A 14,957-nucleotide genomic window follows, 5' to 3' on the forward strand; every position below is an offset into this window, starting at 1 on the left:
ACGCAACGTGAATCAATCTCTCACTTATGTAGCAGAGTGAAAGTCTTGTAGTAAGGCAAAATGCCGATAAGAAGATACGTCATGGTTCTGACCCATGGAAACTTTAGCATATCCTTCATAGTAGAACAGTGTCAAAATAATGGCTTTGTCATGAGACGGGCCACTGTTAATGATTTAATTAAACGTTATGCACAGCATTCTTCTCTACAACTCTTATTACCAAAGGAATGCATCCAAAGAGGACATCAGTGGAACTCACAAGATCTGTACTAAAGAAGATCTGAGATATGGTTGCCTATGAGAATCCACTACCTCAGCATGTTGCGGTGAAACGGTTACATGTGGCCCAATCACAGTGAGTCGTGCAATCCATCACAAATTCAGACTGTAAACCATAGGCGTCTCTGGCGGGAGGACGAGGGGGTCGCGTCCCCCCAATATTTTGAAGTACAAAATATTCAATATTTCATTCTAATTTAATTTATTTACTAACGACAGAATAACAAATAAACTTCGATGTCCCCCCAAATTTTACATGCCAGAGACGCCAGTGCTGTAAACTGTCCGAAAGGCAGCTGCATGCGTTAACATTATGGAGTAAAAGAGCAAGGGCAGAAGGATGTACGAGCGCCACCTATTTAGTACCGCTGGAAATTTGTTGTGACAATGCAGGCAGCTTAAATTTACCTAAAGGTCAAGGGTCTGTGGAAAAGGTTGGCCATCACCTACAGAGCTGTTTGTCAAAAAGGTCTATGTAACTTGGTACAAGTTTCTCGAAAGGTTTTATGACTTTTGCTTTCTCCTGCTATAGAGGAAAGGTCGAAACACAAGTCAAAATTAATGCTGCTTATTCACATGTTCTATCCCCAATTTATACAAATGAAATACAACATTGTATGGCTACGACATCCATTGTATGGAACTGCACCAGGACCATGGCCACCGGCAAGGGAAGGGTAAACGCTAAGTAAAAGCAACACTGCCATCACCATCTGCTTTCCCATTCATCTCATCTAACTAGGGATGATTCCATATCGGGACCAACTACCTGGATAAAACCTATATATCGTCTGAAAGCTCTTGCCATGGGAAGTACAAAACTCGGCAAATCCACAATCTGACCCTATAAGGAGCCACTTTTTTGGTGTTTGTGACCCTATGTATGACATATTCGGCAGAAGTAAAAATGAATGTTACGACCCATAACACGTAAGCATCTGAGCCCATTATGTCCTTTTTTGGCTCGTTGCTAGAACGTGGCACCGGCAAGGATTTGGTAATATCACTTTGCACCCAGATGTACCCATTTGGTCAGTGTTGACAACGAATTGTAAATATAATGTGGCAAATGGTTTCTCTACCACTGGACGTATATCCATGTAACGTGGAATAAACATCATTCGTCACTAGAGAAAATATATTGTGGACGTATTCCTCTCTCAAGAGCCTCAGTTTATCAGTGTTTCCAACCAATTGTAAAAATGAGAAGGTGTAAAACAGGTTCATATGATAAGAAATTTATACACCAACCTTGTTAGAAACATTACACGATCACACGAAACATCACATCATATAGCAAAAAGACGTTGAGTGTTATCATTTCCCAACCATTCTAGGTTGTCAGTGTTGCCATTCAAATTTGAACATCACCATGTTCCAAGTGGCGTGCTTGCAATTGAACCAATATATTACAAATGTGACATAAGCAACATTGGAGAATGGAAAACCTAGCATGGGTCACAGTCTAATTATGTGTGTCAATGCTGTAGACTTCATGCAATAATCTTGAATGTTCGCATTAGTTGGCAACACTGCTCAACTGGGTGCTTGGGAGACGGGGACACTGACACTATGTTTTCCATTATCCAATGCTGCTTCTGTCACATTTGTTTCATATTCGTTCCGTGGCACGCACGCCATTTGCAACATTGTGATGTTTACATTTGGTTGGCAACACTGATAACCTAGAATAGTTGGGAGATTGTCACACTAAACGTCTTTGTGCTATAATATAGTGTGATATTTCTGCCAAGTTTGGTGTGTAAACGTTTTATCGTACGGAAATTGTTTTACACCTTCTCATTTTTACAATTGGTTGGCAACACTGACACACTGGGGTCCTTGAGAGAGGAATACATCCACAGTATATTTTCTTTAGTGACGAATGATGTTTATGCCACGTTACATGGATATACGTCCAGTGGTAGAGAAACCATTTGCCACATTATATTTACAATTCGTTTGCAACACTGACCAAATGGGTACGTCTGGGTGCAGAGCGATATTACCAAACCCTTGCCGGAGCCACGTTCTAGCAACGAGCCAAAAAGGAACATAATGGACTCAGATGCTTACGTGTTATGGGTCGTAACATTCATTTTTACTTCTGTCGAATATGTCATACATAGGGTCACAAACACCAAAAAAGTGGCTCCTTATAGGGTCAGGTTGTGGATTTGCCCGTGATTTGAAAACGGTTTCGTACTTGTCATGACAAGAGCTTTCAGACGATATATAGGTTTTATCCAGGTACTTGATCCTGGTATGGAATCATCCCTAGTAAGTATTGCCCAAGTTCAGCAATGATTATACAGAAATCGATACATCAGAGAGATTAGAGCGTTGGGCTGTGCTACTGGACAATTCTAAGGAAGCTTTTACTGGTGAAAGCAAGGTGTGTGTAAAATTGACTAACAGCTTTTAACTCGTGTCTTCTGAATTATTTCTTTTGATTGCCTAACAATTACCACCAAATAAGATGAATTCACATCTTTCGGGTAAGTGAAAGCGATTTAACTAACTCTTGACTTCGGGAAAGTTATTTCGAAGGAATTTGTGAGAGTCTGGAACTGCGATAAATTTGAACTTGCTCAGCGAGTTTCCTGAAGCACAATTGAAACGATTATATGCATATAATTTTTGACTCTTCAACAAGCTTGTTTCTTGTTCTGAAAATAAAGAGAAAGATGCTACAGTAACTTAATGTTTAGATCTATCATTATACTTACCAACATCCATAGCATTTAAAGCAGGCGGAGACAGCAGTTCTAACGTAGAAGCTGGTTGCAAAATCCACAACTGTAACATCCATCAGTAACAGCAACACTTCATTGCAGGTACTGGATATTTCAGGTCTTTGAACATGTAACGTTAGAATCATCTGCTAATTGCATGTAATATTGAATATGATAATGTCAAATGCACTATAAAGAGTTAATAGCAAAGTCTTGAAGAGGTTAAAGAGTGTAGAACAGTCAATCATAAGCGCTGAAACATTACAGAATCTTCCTTAAAATAATCACGGGAAGTTGTTCGATGTCTCGACAATCATTTACTAAGCGTTGAGAAGCAACTTTGTACTCTAGATTCTTCTTTGGTTGAACACTGCCAGTTAAAATTTGAACTTCTTTGTTTATTCACAATTTAAACCTCAATAATTTTTGAGTTTTCGTGTATACTGTTCACATGCAACTAGTCATAAAATATTTTGTAGAAAATGTTGTCTTGGTGTAAGTGTATTATGAAGTTTTCGAAGTATTCCATCTCACATAGGGACTTCCTGTCCATGTAGTTTATAATTGATTGAGTATATATTTTTCCATCTTCAACAACGTTATGTCCATGGAAAAAAGAAGAAAAATATTGTGTTGACGAAGGTTGTATACAATCGTATATTCTTTCAACTTCATCTTTTCTAGATTCTTTTGGTCGTTTATTTGAATTGACTTGTTCTTCACTTTACATTGGCATTTATTGGCAATTCAAAAAAAGTCTTGGTGTGTGATAGATATTATCGATTTACACAGTTTTAGTTTCTTTTATATTTAAAACCTGTTAAGTCCCTTTGAAATTAGAAGACCAACTGTATTTGCAAATGCAATAGTTTTATATTGAATGTTTCTTCTTCAAATTTAGTTCCGTTACAATCTTCTTATAAATGGATCACAAAAGTTATGGAACCCGTCTTAAACTTAACTTTTTTTAAAAAGCATATTAGAAGTGCATAAGATCAGTGCATTCAAAGCAAGGAGTTATCGTATCTGTTTCATAGAAGTGTTCATTGTGCTACTCATGATCATGTCGAAGCTATCTGCTTTATCAAACCGTATTTTTCAGTATATTTTACTAATTTCTTCCTACAGTTTGAAGTTAGGCGGTATATTATTCTCTTAATCATCCAACCCAAGCATTTCTTGAAGATGTAATTAAGGACTATATGTACACATTTTCCTTCTGCATCACAAGTTATCTCTGTAGGTGTTGTATCCATGGTACAAAGAACATCAGTTCTTTTCTTTAATTCCATTCTGCGAAGAATATATCCAAGGTAAGTTTAGATCCATTACTCCTTCTAAACACACGTAACTCCTTATTCCATTGTTTTGATTCCTGAAGGAGTATTTTTGGATTCAAAGGAAGACCTTTGATTGGTAGATCTGACGAATGAGAATCTGCCTGTAAAGACAAAACGCTTTAAAGAGTCTACACTTCTTAAAATATTAGATATTTCAATTATATTGTCTATTAATCAATGTACCATCATCACATTTTGGAATTTTGATTACTAGCTGAGAATTATGCTTTGCTTTATTGTACTTATGATTGCATATCTCATCAATAAGTATAAAACATCAATACGATTGTCGATGAATATGCAACACAGATATCTTGCTAGCGGAGAATATCTTTTGACGAGAAAACACACTTGTTGCTAATTCTAGAGCAAGCTTTCATAAATTCAAGTGCTTAAAAAATTTATTAATACCTGAATAAATTATTATTTCGTATATTCATAATTTCAGGCTAAGAATCTAATGAAAACAAACAACCGCAAATAATTACATTTAGTAGTTAATGTTGTGCGAACTCTCTGACAGGAAGACAGAATGCACTAATCGCCCAACACATCAAAGTCTTATCTATTCTTAAATACTGTATTTTCCGAAACATTTCGCTTTGAACTATGATAATCAGAAATACAGTCCCCTCTTAGGGAGCTGCTTTTAATATTTGTAATTACAATTTTGTTTGTTATTCTTGTATACCTTATGTATTCTTAGTTAATATAGATTTAGAGAGAAATCCCGGTCGGGTAAATTAATTATTACAGTATATATAATCTACAGTATATTAATTCTTATCTTTAATATAATTTTGTTTAGCTTACTTGTTAACTAACAACAGTTTTCCTTCTTTACGAAACATATTTTTTTTTAACAGCTCACTTAGGGGAGAGCAAGTTACGAACGCTAATCTTGCTTTTTTTTATTTTTTCGTTAATTTTAAAATATTTTAAACCAAGCGTCTGGCTGATGACCGTTGGCTGTGACTACTATATAAGAGCAGGAGAATCATAGGTGGGGGAGGATTAGACTAATCTGATGTTTTCATTAAAATCGAGATTTTTTAGTATTTTTCTGCCAATTTTGGGGGGATATGCGCGATAAATGGTTCTCTCCTATAAAGGGCTGGATTCACTACTTCCAGATAAAATGATCCGAGATATTTTTTTCCTCTTAGTATGAATAAAGATATACTATAGGTGAATCCTTGGGCATTTTCCTTTTTTATCTTCCCATAAAGGTTATTAGAACTTTTGTTGTTGTTGTTTTTTGGAATATTTTGAAGCTTTGTTTAAACCCTATGCATCTAGACCAATCTGAGTACATTGCTTAGAGAAAGATACTTTGGGGGCTCGTTTTCGTTGTTTTTTTATTATTTTTTGTTAATCAACTATGCTATTTCTCCTGGGTGCACACAGATGTTAAATGAGTCGCTTATGCTCTGTGGACACAACTTCTGTTCTCGGAATGTTTCCTTAAACGAGGGATGGTGATTACTGAATGGGGGACAAACTTGGAGGTGGCGGAAATAAACTCTGAATAATTCAAGTACAGTAATTAACTGTAAACAAATATAACTTTAGTTTCATAATTTTTTTAAAAAAAGTTTAAAACCTCTGTTTGTTGGGGAAAAGTTTCTTCTAGTTACGCCACCCAGAGTTATAATTGACCCAGCACACATTACGGAAGAAGTAGAAAAAATAATCGTGCAAAAATAAAATAATTGTTCCTTCCATCAATGTACGTATTCGTTTCCTAGCTACTTTGTACTCTATACAGATAGATCTGCTTGTATGAGTCATGTAAACAAAATCTCTATAGAACTAAAGCAAAAGCTATAGTTTTCATAACAACTGTTTGAGACTCTACAGTAGCAGAATGACGCTTTAGTGCGATTGAAATCTGAGCAGAGAATTCGATTAGATAATGTTGTCATTTGTGACGTGAAATTGCAATAGATCTTTTCGCTTTTGTTTTCCAAAATGTGTTTGATGAAGTTATTGGAGTGTAAAACACCGAGGGAAGGAAATTATAAAATAATACAATGGAAACATTACTAAAATTCCCAGATTACAGTCAGACGAAAAAATGTGTAGGGATGATTGCTCATTCCAGGGATAGCATATGCCAGGAACACCGCACCTGCAGCCCTCCTGAATTTCTGTGGCAACTTTTTCCTTCTTCCAGTAAAGTCATTTTTCCAAGAGTGATTTGCATCCCATGAAATAATTTCGTATAGGAATGAAACAAGTTAGCGGGAAGGTCATTTATGTTTTCCGTGTATAAATGTAATTTTTTTATGTTTAATATTTGAAACAATTTACCCTGCTACATATAAATGAAGGTGACAAGGAAATACTCCAGTACATTTATAACGTTCATCCACTGTTTCTACATTTAGATGCTCTTCATTACTAGAATTTGATTTTGTTTATGAATAGGTCGATGATTGTACCGAGGGACATGAGCCTTGATGTAGCGAAAGACCATGGGCGGAGTTATGGGGGGCATGGGGGGAATTGTCCCCCAACTTTTTGAGAAAAAATAAAAATGCCACCTATAAGATGGCCACCTACCAAGACCTCCGAGACCGACCAAAAAGTCTGCCCCCCACTGCCCTTCCAGCAGACAATTCCTAGCTCCGGCTATGCAAAAGACAATACCGTACTTTGAATATAATGATCATTATTTTTTGCAATGATCTTGTCAATACGATCACTATTTTTTGCAATTTTGGAACCAAGGTGTCTAATTGCATATTTATTGTATGTTCTTTCAGCAAATGGTCTATTAAAACTGTGAAATGCGCCGGATTTTCTTTGTATTATCCCAAATGCTCTCAATAGTGTCTAATAGTTTTCTTTTAAATGCGATTCAGGGTAATGAAACGTAACCTAAATGGTATGTTATAGAGTTATAGCTAAAGCTATTATACATAAAATTAGTATGTCATAAAACACGATTTACTTAAAAGATTTAACAGTCTTGACAGCCGTATGCCAAAAGTAACATAATCTACTAGAGGATCTCATTTGATGTTATAGAATGTTAAATAAAACATGAACACATTATTTTTTGAAAGGCACTGCAGACTAAAGTTAAGGTATAGAGCTGTGAATTACTTTGGGTATGAGCTTTTAAAGTGTTTGGCGTAAGAGTTCCCAAGTCTCGGTTTGGCACATCTTGCTTTGCAGGTGAAGATCCATTATCTCGCTGGTCGATCAGCTGATGTGAATCCATCGAAATCTGGTTCTCCAATCCCTTTCTCTAATTGATAGTTTTGTTCTCGGTTCATTTTTCGGGCCCCACCTTCGGTCTCTTCTAATTGCAAATATGGAAATTGGTACTTAGTATAACATCTACAATTATGACGAAGATCCCGTCATCTCGAGTGTCCATGAAGGTTATGAACCTCAGATACGTACGTCTTCTTGAAACCTTCTTTGATGCCATCGTACCAGATCGTGGAATCTTGATGTAGTTAAAAGGCGGAATGAAACTCTTGACGGTGACCAAAATTACGGAAAAGTCTGTGAACTTTTTTTCGTCCTCATTAAAAACAACTAGTAAGTTTTAATTCTACTCCATCAGCAATCCATTGTATTTCCACAAGCTGACACATGGGGAAGCAAAATACAGGCAAAGAGGAGCAATGACAGGAGAGAATAAGGAATTGCTGTAAAAGAAAAAAGTAGCGGAAGTCGGCTAAGATGGAAGTCTGCATGATGTACCTGAGTTTATTGTACAGAGAAAATTAATTTTAAAAAAAAGTTACAAAAGCGCTCAAGAGAGCTTGAGACCACGATAATTTCTTGAATTGACATCAACGGGGATCGAACCTATGGATTTTTTGAGCACAATCATTAACAGTAGGGAACAGGAAAAAGTCACATGGAGTTAGATCATATGATTAGGAGCAATGGTGTTCGACGGTGATGTTGTCTTTCTGCAAGAAGCTAAACACCATTCCTTAAGTGTGACGCAAATCGCTGTCATAGTGCAAATGCTGCTATCCAAATGGCCATTTGTCCGGACGTTTACGTCGAACGGAATCGCGTAATCGTCGTAACACAGTTGCGTAGATCTCCTTATTGACAGTTTGACCACAGAACAAATTTAAGATGTGCGATCCCGAACATGCCAATAAAATCAACACAGTAACATTTTCAGCAGGATTGGCCTTCTCTGGCCTTTTAGGATAATTTCAATGGGATGACATTAGCTCGGTTTCTGTACCCGTAAACCCATCATTCATTTTGTATGACGATACTGCCCAGAATTTTCGGATCATTGGCGGCTGTTTTCTTCTCCCCTGCTGATGGTGCCATGAGCGTTCTTCTGGAACTATGTGAGATTCCTCGACAGGAATTTCGCTAATACACGCCTAGATCTTCATGTATGATTTGGTAAAATTTGGAGTCAATTGAAATATTTAACGCCCCCGTAGTTTCACGGACAGTCAGTCTATGATGGAATTTCTCGGACATTATTCTCAAATGACATCCCTCACTGATAACCTGTAAATAAAGGTAAATAGAAGAAACACACTTCTTTTATTCTACTTAAGGAGCTTACCAAAGCTGCCTACACAGCACACGTGAACCACTCAGATCAAGACAGATTCTTTCGCCAGTTGAAGGAATAACATTCCTTAAATATGTAGGGTCACACAGTGACATCAGGAAAACGTAGTCTGGAAATAAAATGAAATAAATAATTGGCATGCAGTTTAAAGTGATTTATTTATTTGTTTAAAAACTCCGAATAACACAGGATGCCCGAATTATAACTGAGAACTTTTAAATTACACATTATTACACATTTATTACAGATTTACGACAGTTATTACACATTTCAACAAACGGGTCTTTTGGTTAACTAAACTTTGCGAAAGTAGTCGTAAGTTTGTGAATTTGTGTATTTCGTGCTGACGGTGCTAGTGTACCTTAAGAAAAAGTACAATGTGCGTATACTATGAAGTGTTATGCAAATGCAATGGAAATTTCGCCTTGTTTTATAAGGATCGTTTGTCATCTACCATATTATACTGCAGTAGGTTGGCTTAGCTGAGGGAAAGTTCTAACGCGACTTTTTGAACGTAGAAATTTTCTTGAAACAGAAGAATCGTACTCAACAATGAGTGATTATGAAAGGATTTTATACAGATTTAACTAAACATATGAATGTTGAATGAATAAACATATGAATGAACACATGAAAGATGTTTTTAAGATTATATAAAATTATAAAATAAAAAAAATCAATGGCAAGAAAAAGGCAAAGAAAGGGAAAATGGTCTCGAAAAAGGAAAATGGAAGAGGGTTGTTTTAGAGCAATGGTTCCCAACACCTTTTGGAGGACTTTATTTATCACCATCATGAACGAGACTCCAAGAAACCTAAATCCTAAAAATCGTGATTGAAATCCCAATCCTAAAAAATACAATGTGTCCTGTCACCAATTAAATATGTTAAGACAAAGTACGGTTAGAAATGTAAAAAATGATATTATAATGTTTGATGAAGGTTGGTTTAAGATAAAACCCTTTTCCCATCTACATAGGTTGGATAAAAAGTACTGGCAACCCTGCCGGCACGCGCCAGTCTAGTGACGGAGAACCGCGAGGTGGCAGCACCGGAGAAGACAATCTCAGTCGAGGAACTTAGGTAAGTGGGAACGCTGTTGAGTCAGTCAGTCAACGAGAGCAGTGGCGTCAGATTGGTATCGCGAGTGGAAGCGCTCTAAACACAATGTTCACTAAACATGAACAGCGTTCGTGGATCAAAATTGAAGTGGTACGTGGTCGTAGTGCACAAGAATGTTTTCAGGGACTGCGGGAAGCCTGTGGTGATGCAGCGTTGCCATACCGCACCGTAGCTCGATGGGTTAAAGTGTTTCGTGAAGGCAGACAGAACGTGGAAGACCGCCAACGTTCTGGACGACCTCCCGTGGACAACATGACAATTCAGCTCCTTGCATCCTTGCTGGACGTGGATAGACGGTGGACTGCGCGTGAGTTATCGGCAGAGGTTGGGGTGTGCCATAAAACTGTGCTTCACATTTTGAACGACATCCTGGGTTTTCGCAGAATTGCAGCACGTTGGGTTCCACGTGTCATTACCGAGGTACCGATATGCATTGGCACAAGAATTGCTGGACCGCCACCAGAGGGAGGGTGACAATTTCTTGGGCAGGATCGTTACCATTGATGAAACCTGGGTTCGATCCTACGAACCACGTTTGAAGCGCCAATCCAACGAATGGAAGCATCCCGGTTCCCCTCGGCCAAAGACTGTGCACCCTAGTCAGGGAGGAGTGAAGGTGATGTTGATAGTGGCGTATGATGTCCAAGGGGCTGCACCATGCTGTACCAGCAGGGCAGACTGTGAATGCGCCATATTACTGCACGTTCTTGCAACACCATCTGCGTCCCGCACTTCGGAGAAAGCGACCTGATCTTTTGGCATGGACCCCAATCATTTTGCACGACAATGCTCGCTGTCACACAGCTAACGCCGTGACGGACATTTTACGTGCCTGGAACTGGGAGATTCTGAAACATCCACCATATTCGCCGGATATGAGTCCGTGCGATTATGACCTGTTTTCAAAGATGAAGCAACCACTTCGCGGACAACGATACAACACCAGACAGGCCATCCTCAATGCCGTAGGGCGGTCGCTGCGAGACATAGCCAGAGAACAAGGTGCTGACGGAGTACGGCGCCTTCCATACGTGTGGCAGAAGGTTGTGGACATGGGGGGTGATTACATTGAAGGAATGTAGAACGTATTTTCCCTTCTAATACAGTCATTTGTAAATTATAACAATTGTGCCATTACTTTTTATCCATCCCTTGTATTAATTGCGTGTCCTGTAGTGAATATCCACTGACCTCTACGGCGTATACAAACGCTTATTTCTTGCGTTGTGGCGTCTATGAATAGGATTCAAGAATTCTGTAGAGAATTTATTGAACTTCATCGAAATTTACCTGAACTGTAGAAGGTAAAGAGTGAAGATTATATAAACAGGAATCTGAAAATTGCGGCCTTACATGTTTCTATAATAATTTATCCAAGCGTCTGGGGTGCAATGGCTGTTTCAAATTTAAGTCCTCGTACGTATTTCCGCACACAAGATAACGCAAAGTGGCGAACAACCACTGATCGGGAGATATCGCATCTTTCATATTTGTATCCTGTTTTTTTTTTTTTAATAAGAGGCGTAACCATTTCCAATATTTCACCAAATATAGTTGAATCCATTCGTAAATAAGTCCATAGTCGAACTTATCTCAAGCTCGGCTATTAAATTTTGATAACTAAACTAGACCGTTTCTTGAACCACCCTTTTATCCACACCCTCTTCTTCCTTTTTGGTATTCCCGAGTCTTTTCCCTTCCAAAGCACAAGCAATTACTATCGCTAAACAAGTGCTTCAGTGGATATGTTTATGCGATCAAACTCAAAATTGAACTGAAGTTTGTGCAAATAGTTGAATCGTGTATGGTCGAGTGTTTGCGCAAACACAGTGTTTGCACAAACCGTGGATAGTCTATGGGTCCCTTTACATGCACATACGGAGACGGTTGTACGTGCGAAAGCACTGATAAGGAAAAAAAAAACATTCAGGACGACGCCAACGATGCAGCGAACATGCAGCATGGACCGCAGACACGCAACATAGATCACAGATTAAAATGTGTAATATGATCATGTGAATCGTCGTTCGTCTTATTTAAAACCATGGGCCGCGTTTATGTCTGGTGCAAGGTTACAATCCGCAGCATATTTGCCCAGTCTTGAAATGGCGGAGGCTCTGTGATGCTGTAGGCTACAAATATCCTGGTTTGCATTGAGCCTTGTTCTAATGCTTACCAGTCGCCTCATTGTCTGTGATTATGTCGCTAGTTTGGGAGACCATGTGTACCCTATGCTTCAGAAGTTGTTTCCAAGTAATGATAGGATGATAATGCGCCCATTCATACAATTGAAGAACATTGGGATAAAGTTGAAACATCTTCCCTGGCCCTCCCAATTCCCAGATCTGTACATAATTGAACATCTGTGATCTGTTTCGGAAACACAAATCCTGTGTAAATTTCTGCCTCCATCCTTTGTCAGGGAACTGAGTGATGCACTGCACGCGAAATGGTATAAAATTCCACTTGTTACCTATCACGATCTTTACGACTCCATTCCTCGTTCCACTCCATTCCTTCCATCCATACTGTTGTAAGGCGGAAAGTTGGTCCAGCGGCATATTATTTTTTGTAAGTTGTACTTTTTCAAAAGACATTTTCTCACATTGATAATTATATATATGTATATTATGTAATACTTCCGGTATAAACTAATTCACTCTGTATCATTTACGCATTTTCTAACCTAGTTTGTCTCACAAGACTCTATTTGCTACATTGATGAGACATACCGTATAAAGAAATATAAATCTGTGTATCACTTCATCTCTTTTTGGTGAGATAAAGCGATACACAAACTTTTCTCCATATTATTTGCAAAATATATGTAAAAACATATATTTGACCAGTGATTATGATATATTACTCTAAGATCAATTGAAGGTGTACAAAAAGTTCTAGAATATAGTTAAATGAGGCATTAATATGACTATTTTAAAATTTAAAAGTGTATCACTCAACTCTCATTTACGGTATTGTCTCGCACACCGTTGACCAATTATAAAGGGCATATTCTGAAAGCATTACTTCTCATAAGTTTTAAAAAACAGAAACACTTTTATATATATAACAATATGTTCAATATGTTTAGTGATTTCCATCGCTCTCTATTTCAGTGCTGATTATTCTAAATGGATCAAATAGTACAGGAAAAATTTACTAAAAAAAGTGTTATTCTGAAAAAAAATTATTCCCAATATGAAATTTTGGTCAGGGGTCACATTTGGTATTGGATTTAAGAATCTAATGAGTCCATAAAAATTCGAGGGGGGAAAGTCGTTTTATTGGGGGAGGGGGAAATCGTGAAAAAATGAAAAAAAAATATTCCCAACATGGAAGTTTGGTCAAGGGTCACATTTGGTATTGTATTTAAGAATCTAATGAGTCCATACAAATTCGAGGGGGGATTCGTTTTGGGGGGAAATTCGTTTTTTTGGGGGGAGAGGGGGAACTCGAGGAATAGTAAAAACTTTAAAAGTATGTCATGTAGGGTGTCTGCTAATAGGTTTTGAGGTACGCTGAATCGATTAAAGCTAGTATTAAATTGATAAAACAAGTAGTTTTCAATATAAAAATGTTTAGTATAAATACGTGCAGTTGTTTTTTTGTGATGGAGAATAGTTTAATATCAGCATAACGCTTTTTGGAAAATCTTGCAATTCTAATGAAAACTACGACCTGTTCTTTTAACATTTTGAGAAAATCATTCTTAGTTGCTGTCTGTAGATGAAACTGTAATGTAATTCAAGATATAGGTTTAGATCAGATTTAACTGGAAGTTGGCATGAAGATCACCAGAATGAGAGATCAAAAGATGTAAAACTGTTTTGTTTACATTGTTGGAGTCGATATCTGTTTAAGAAAAGTTAACGAATGTCGATCATTAAAGAAATATTAAGATTTCGTGTTTACGGAACGTTTGTTGTGAAGAAATTGTGTGTTTCATATTTTTTTAATGTGTAGTCATCTTGTAACTTCTGCTGGTACTCGTTTCATGCGTGAGTTTACGTTCCCTGATTTATGTAGTTGGGTCTTCTTTTAAGGGTAGTAGCACTTCTATGAATAAATATTTTACTAATGATGTCATCAGCACGACTTGGTTCTTAATTTGAATCTCATTCTGAGATTATTAAAGAATAGTTTAATACAGCATTAGTTACTTCATTTACTGAAGGCGTTGATACATTATATGTTATTTTGTTGTTTTGCAAGAGTTTTTGAAAATCACGAATCGATATTTAATAAAGTATGCAATATAAATAACCACTGCATTGACTACTAAATGCGTTGTTTTCTTTTTTACTTTCAGGGTATTTGTGAGCTGGATGATGAATCCACATCGTAAAGGAAGCTTTTGGATACCGTAGAAGCTGGGCAAAAATCTAATAACTTGCGAACTGAAAATGTGTGACACTGATTGTGAAGGTGATGACGGGGAAACCTACGACCTGTGTTTTATTTGTGATGAACTAGTGGAGAGTGAAAAAGTATCACTAAAAAAAAATGTGCTGTTTTAAGCCACTGCTTGATTTCACTTGTGAAACCAAACTCGTTTTTGTCTCCTGTTCTGCTTGGTATAGCATCCTTCATACATCAAAAAGTTGGATCTAGGTTACTCATTCAAGTGCTCTCAAACTTGGGTGTCTGTGCAAGTTACCATGATTTAAAGGTACTGGAATCATCTATTATCCAAGCTCCATCTCTGACAGTTGATCCTGGCACATTCGCTCAATTTGTTTTCGATAACTGTGACGTAGATGTGAATACCATAGATGGTTCTGGGACATTTCACAATATGGCTGGTATTATGTGCGTCACTCCAGCCGAAGCTGTTCAACACTCTGGCTATCAAATAACCAAGCAAACAAAATTAACACTCTTGTATAGCTGCAAAGAAAGGGCTAGTCGC

General features: G+C 37.5%; 1 protein-coding gene across 1 annotated transcript; it reads left to right on the top strand.

Annotated features, from left to right (window-relative positions):
• Window positions 1-10,093: 10,093 nt before the first annotated feature.
• Window positions 10,094-10,522, top strand: LOC145671524 (protein GVQW3-like). The gene has a single exon (XM_081740714.1). It carries the CDS (start codon window positions 10,094-10,096, stop codon window positions 10,520-10,522), a length of 429 nt encoding a protein of 142 aa, XP_081596840.1.
• Window positions 10,523-14,957: the final 4,435 nt, after the last annotated feature.

The sequence above is a fragment of the Thermobia domestica genome, chromosome 15 (assembly GCF_964235325.1).
Source record: "Thermobia domestica chromosome 15, izTheDome1.hap1.1, whole genome shotgun sequence".
Taxonomy (NCBI): domain Eukaryota; kingdom Metazoa; phylum Arthropoda; class Insecta; order Zygentoma; family Lepismatidae; genus Thermobia; species Thermobia domestica.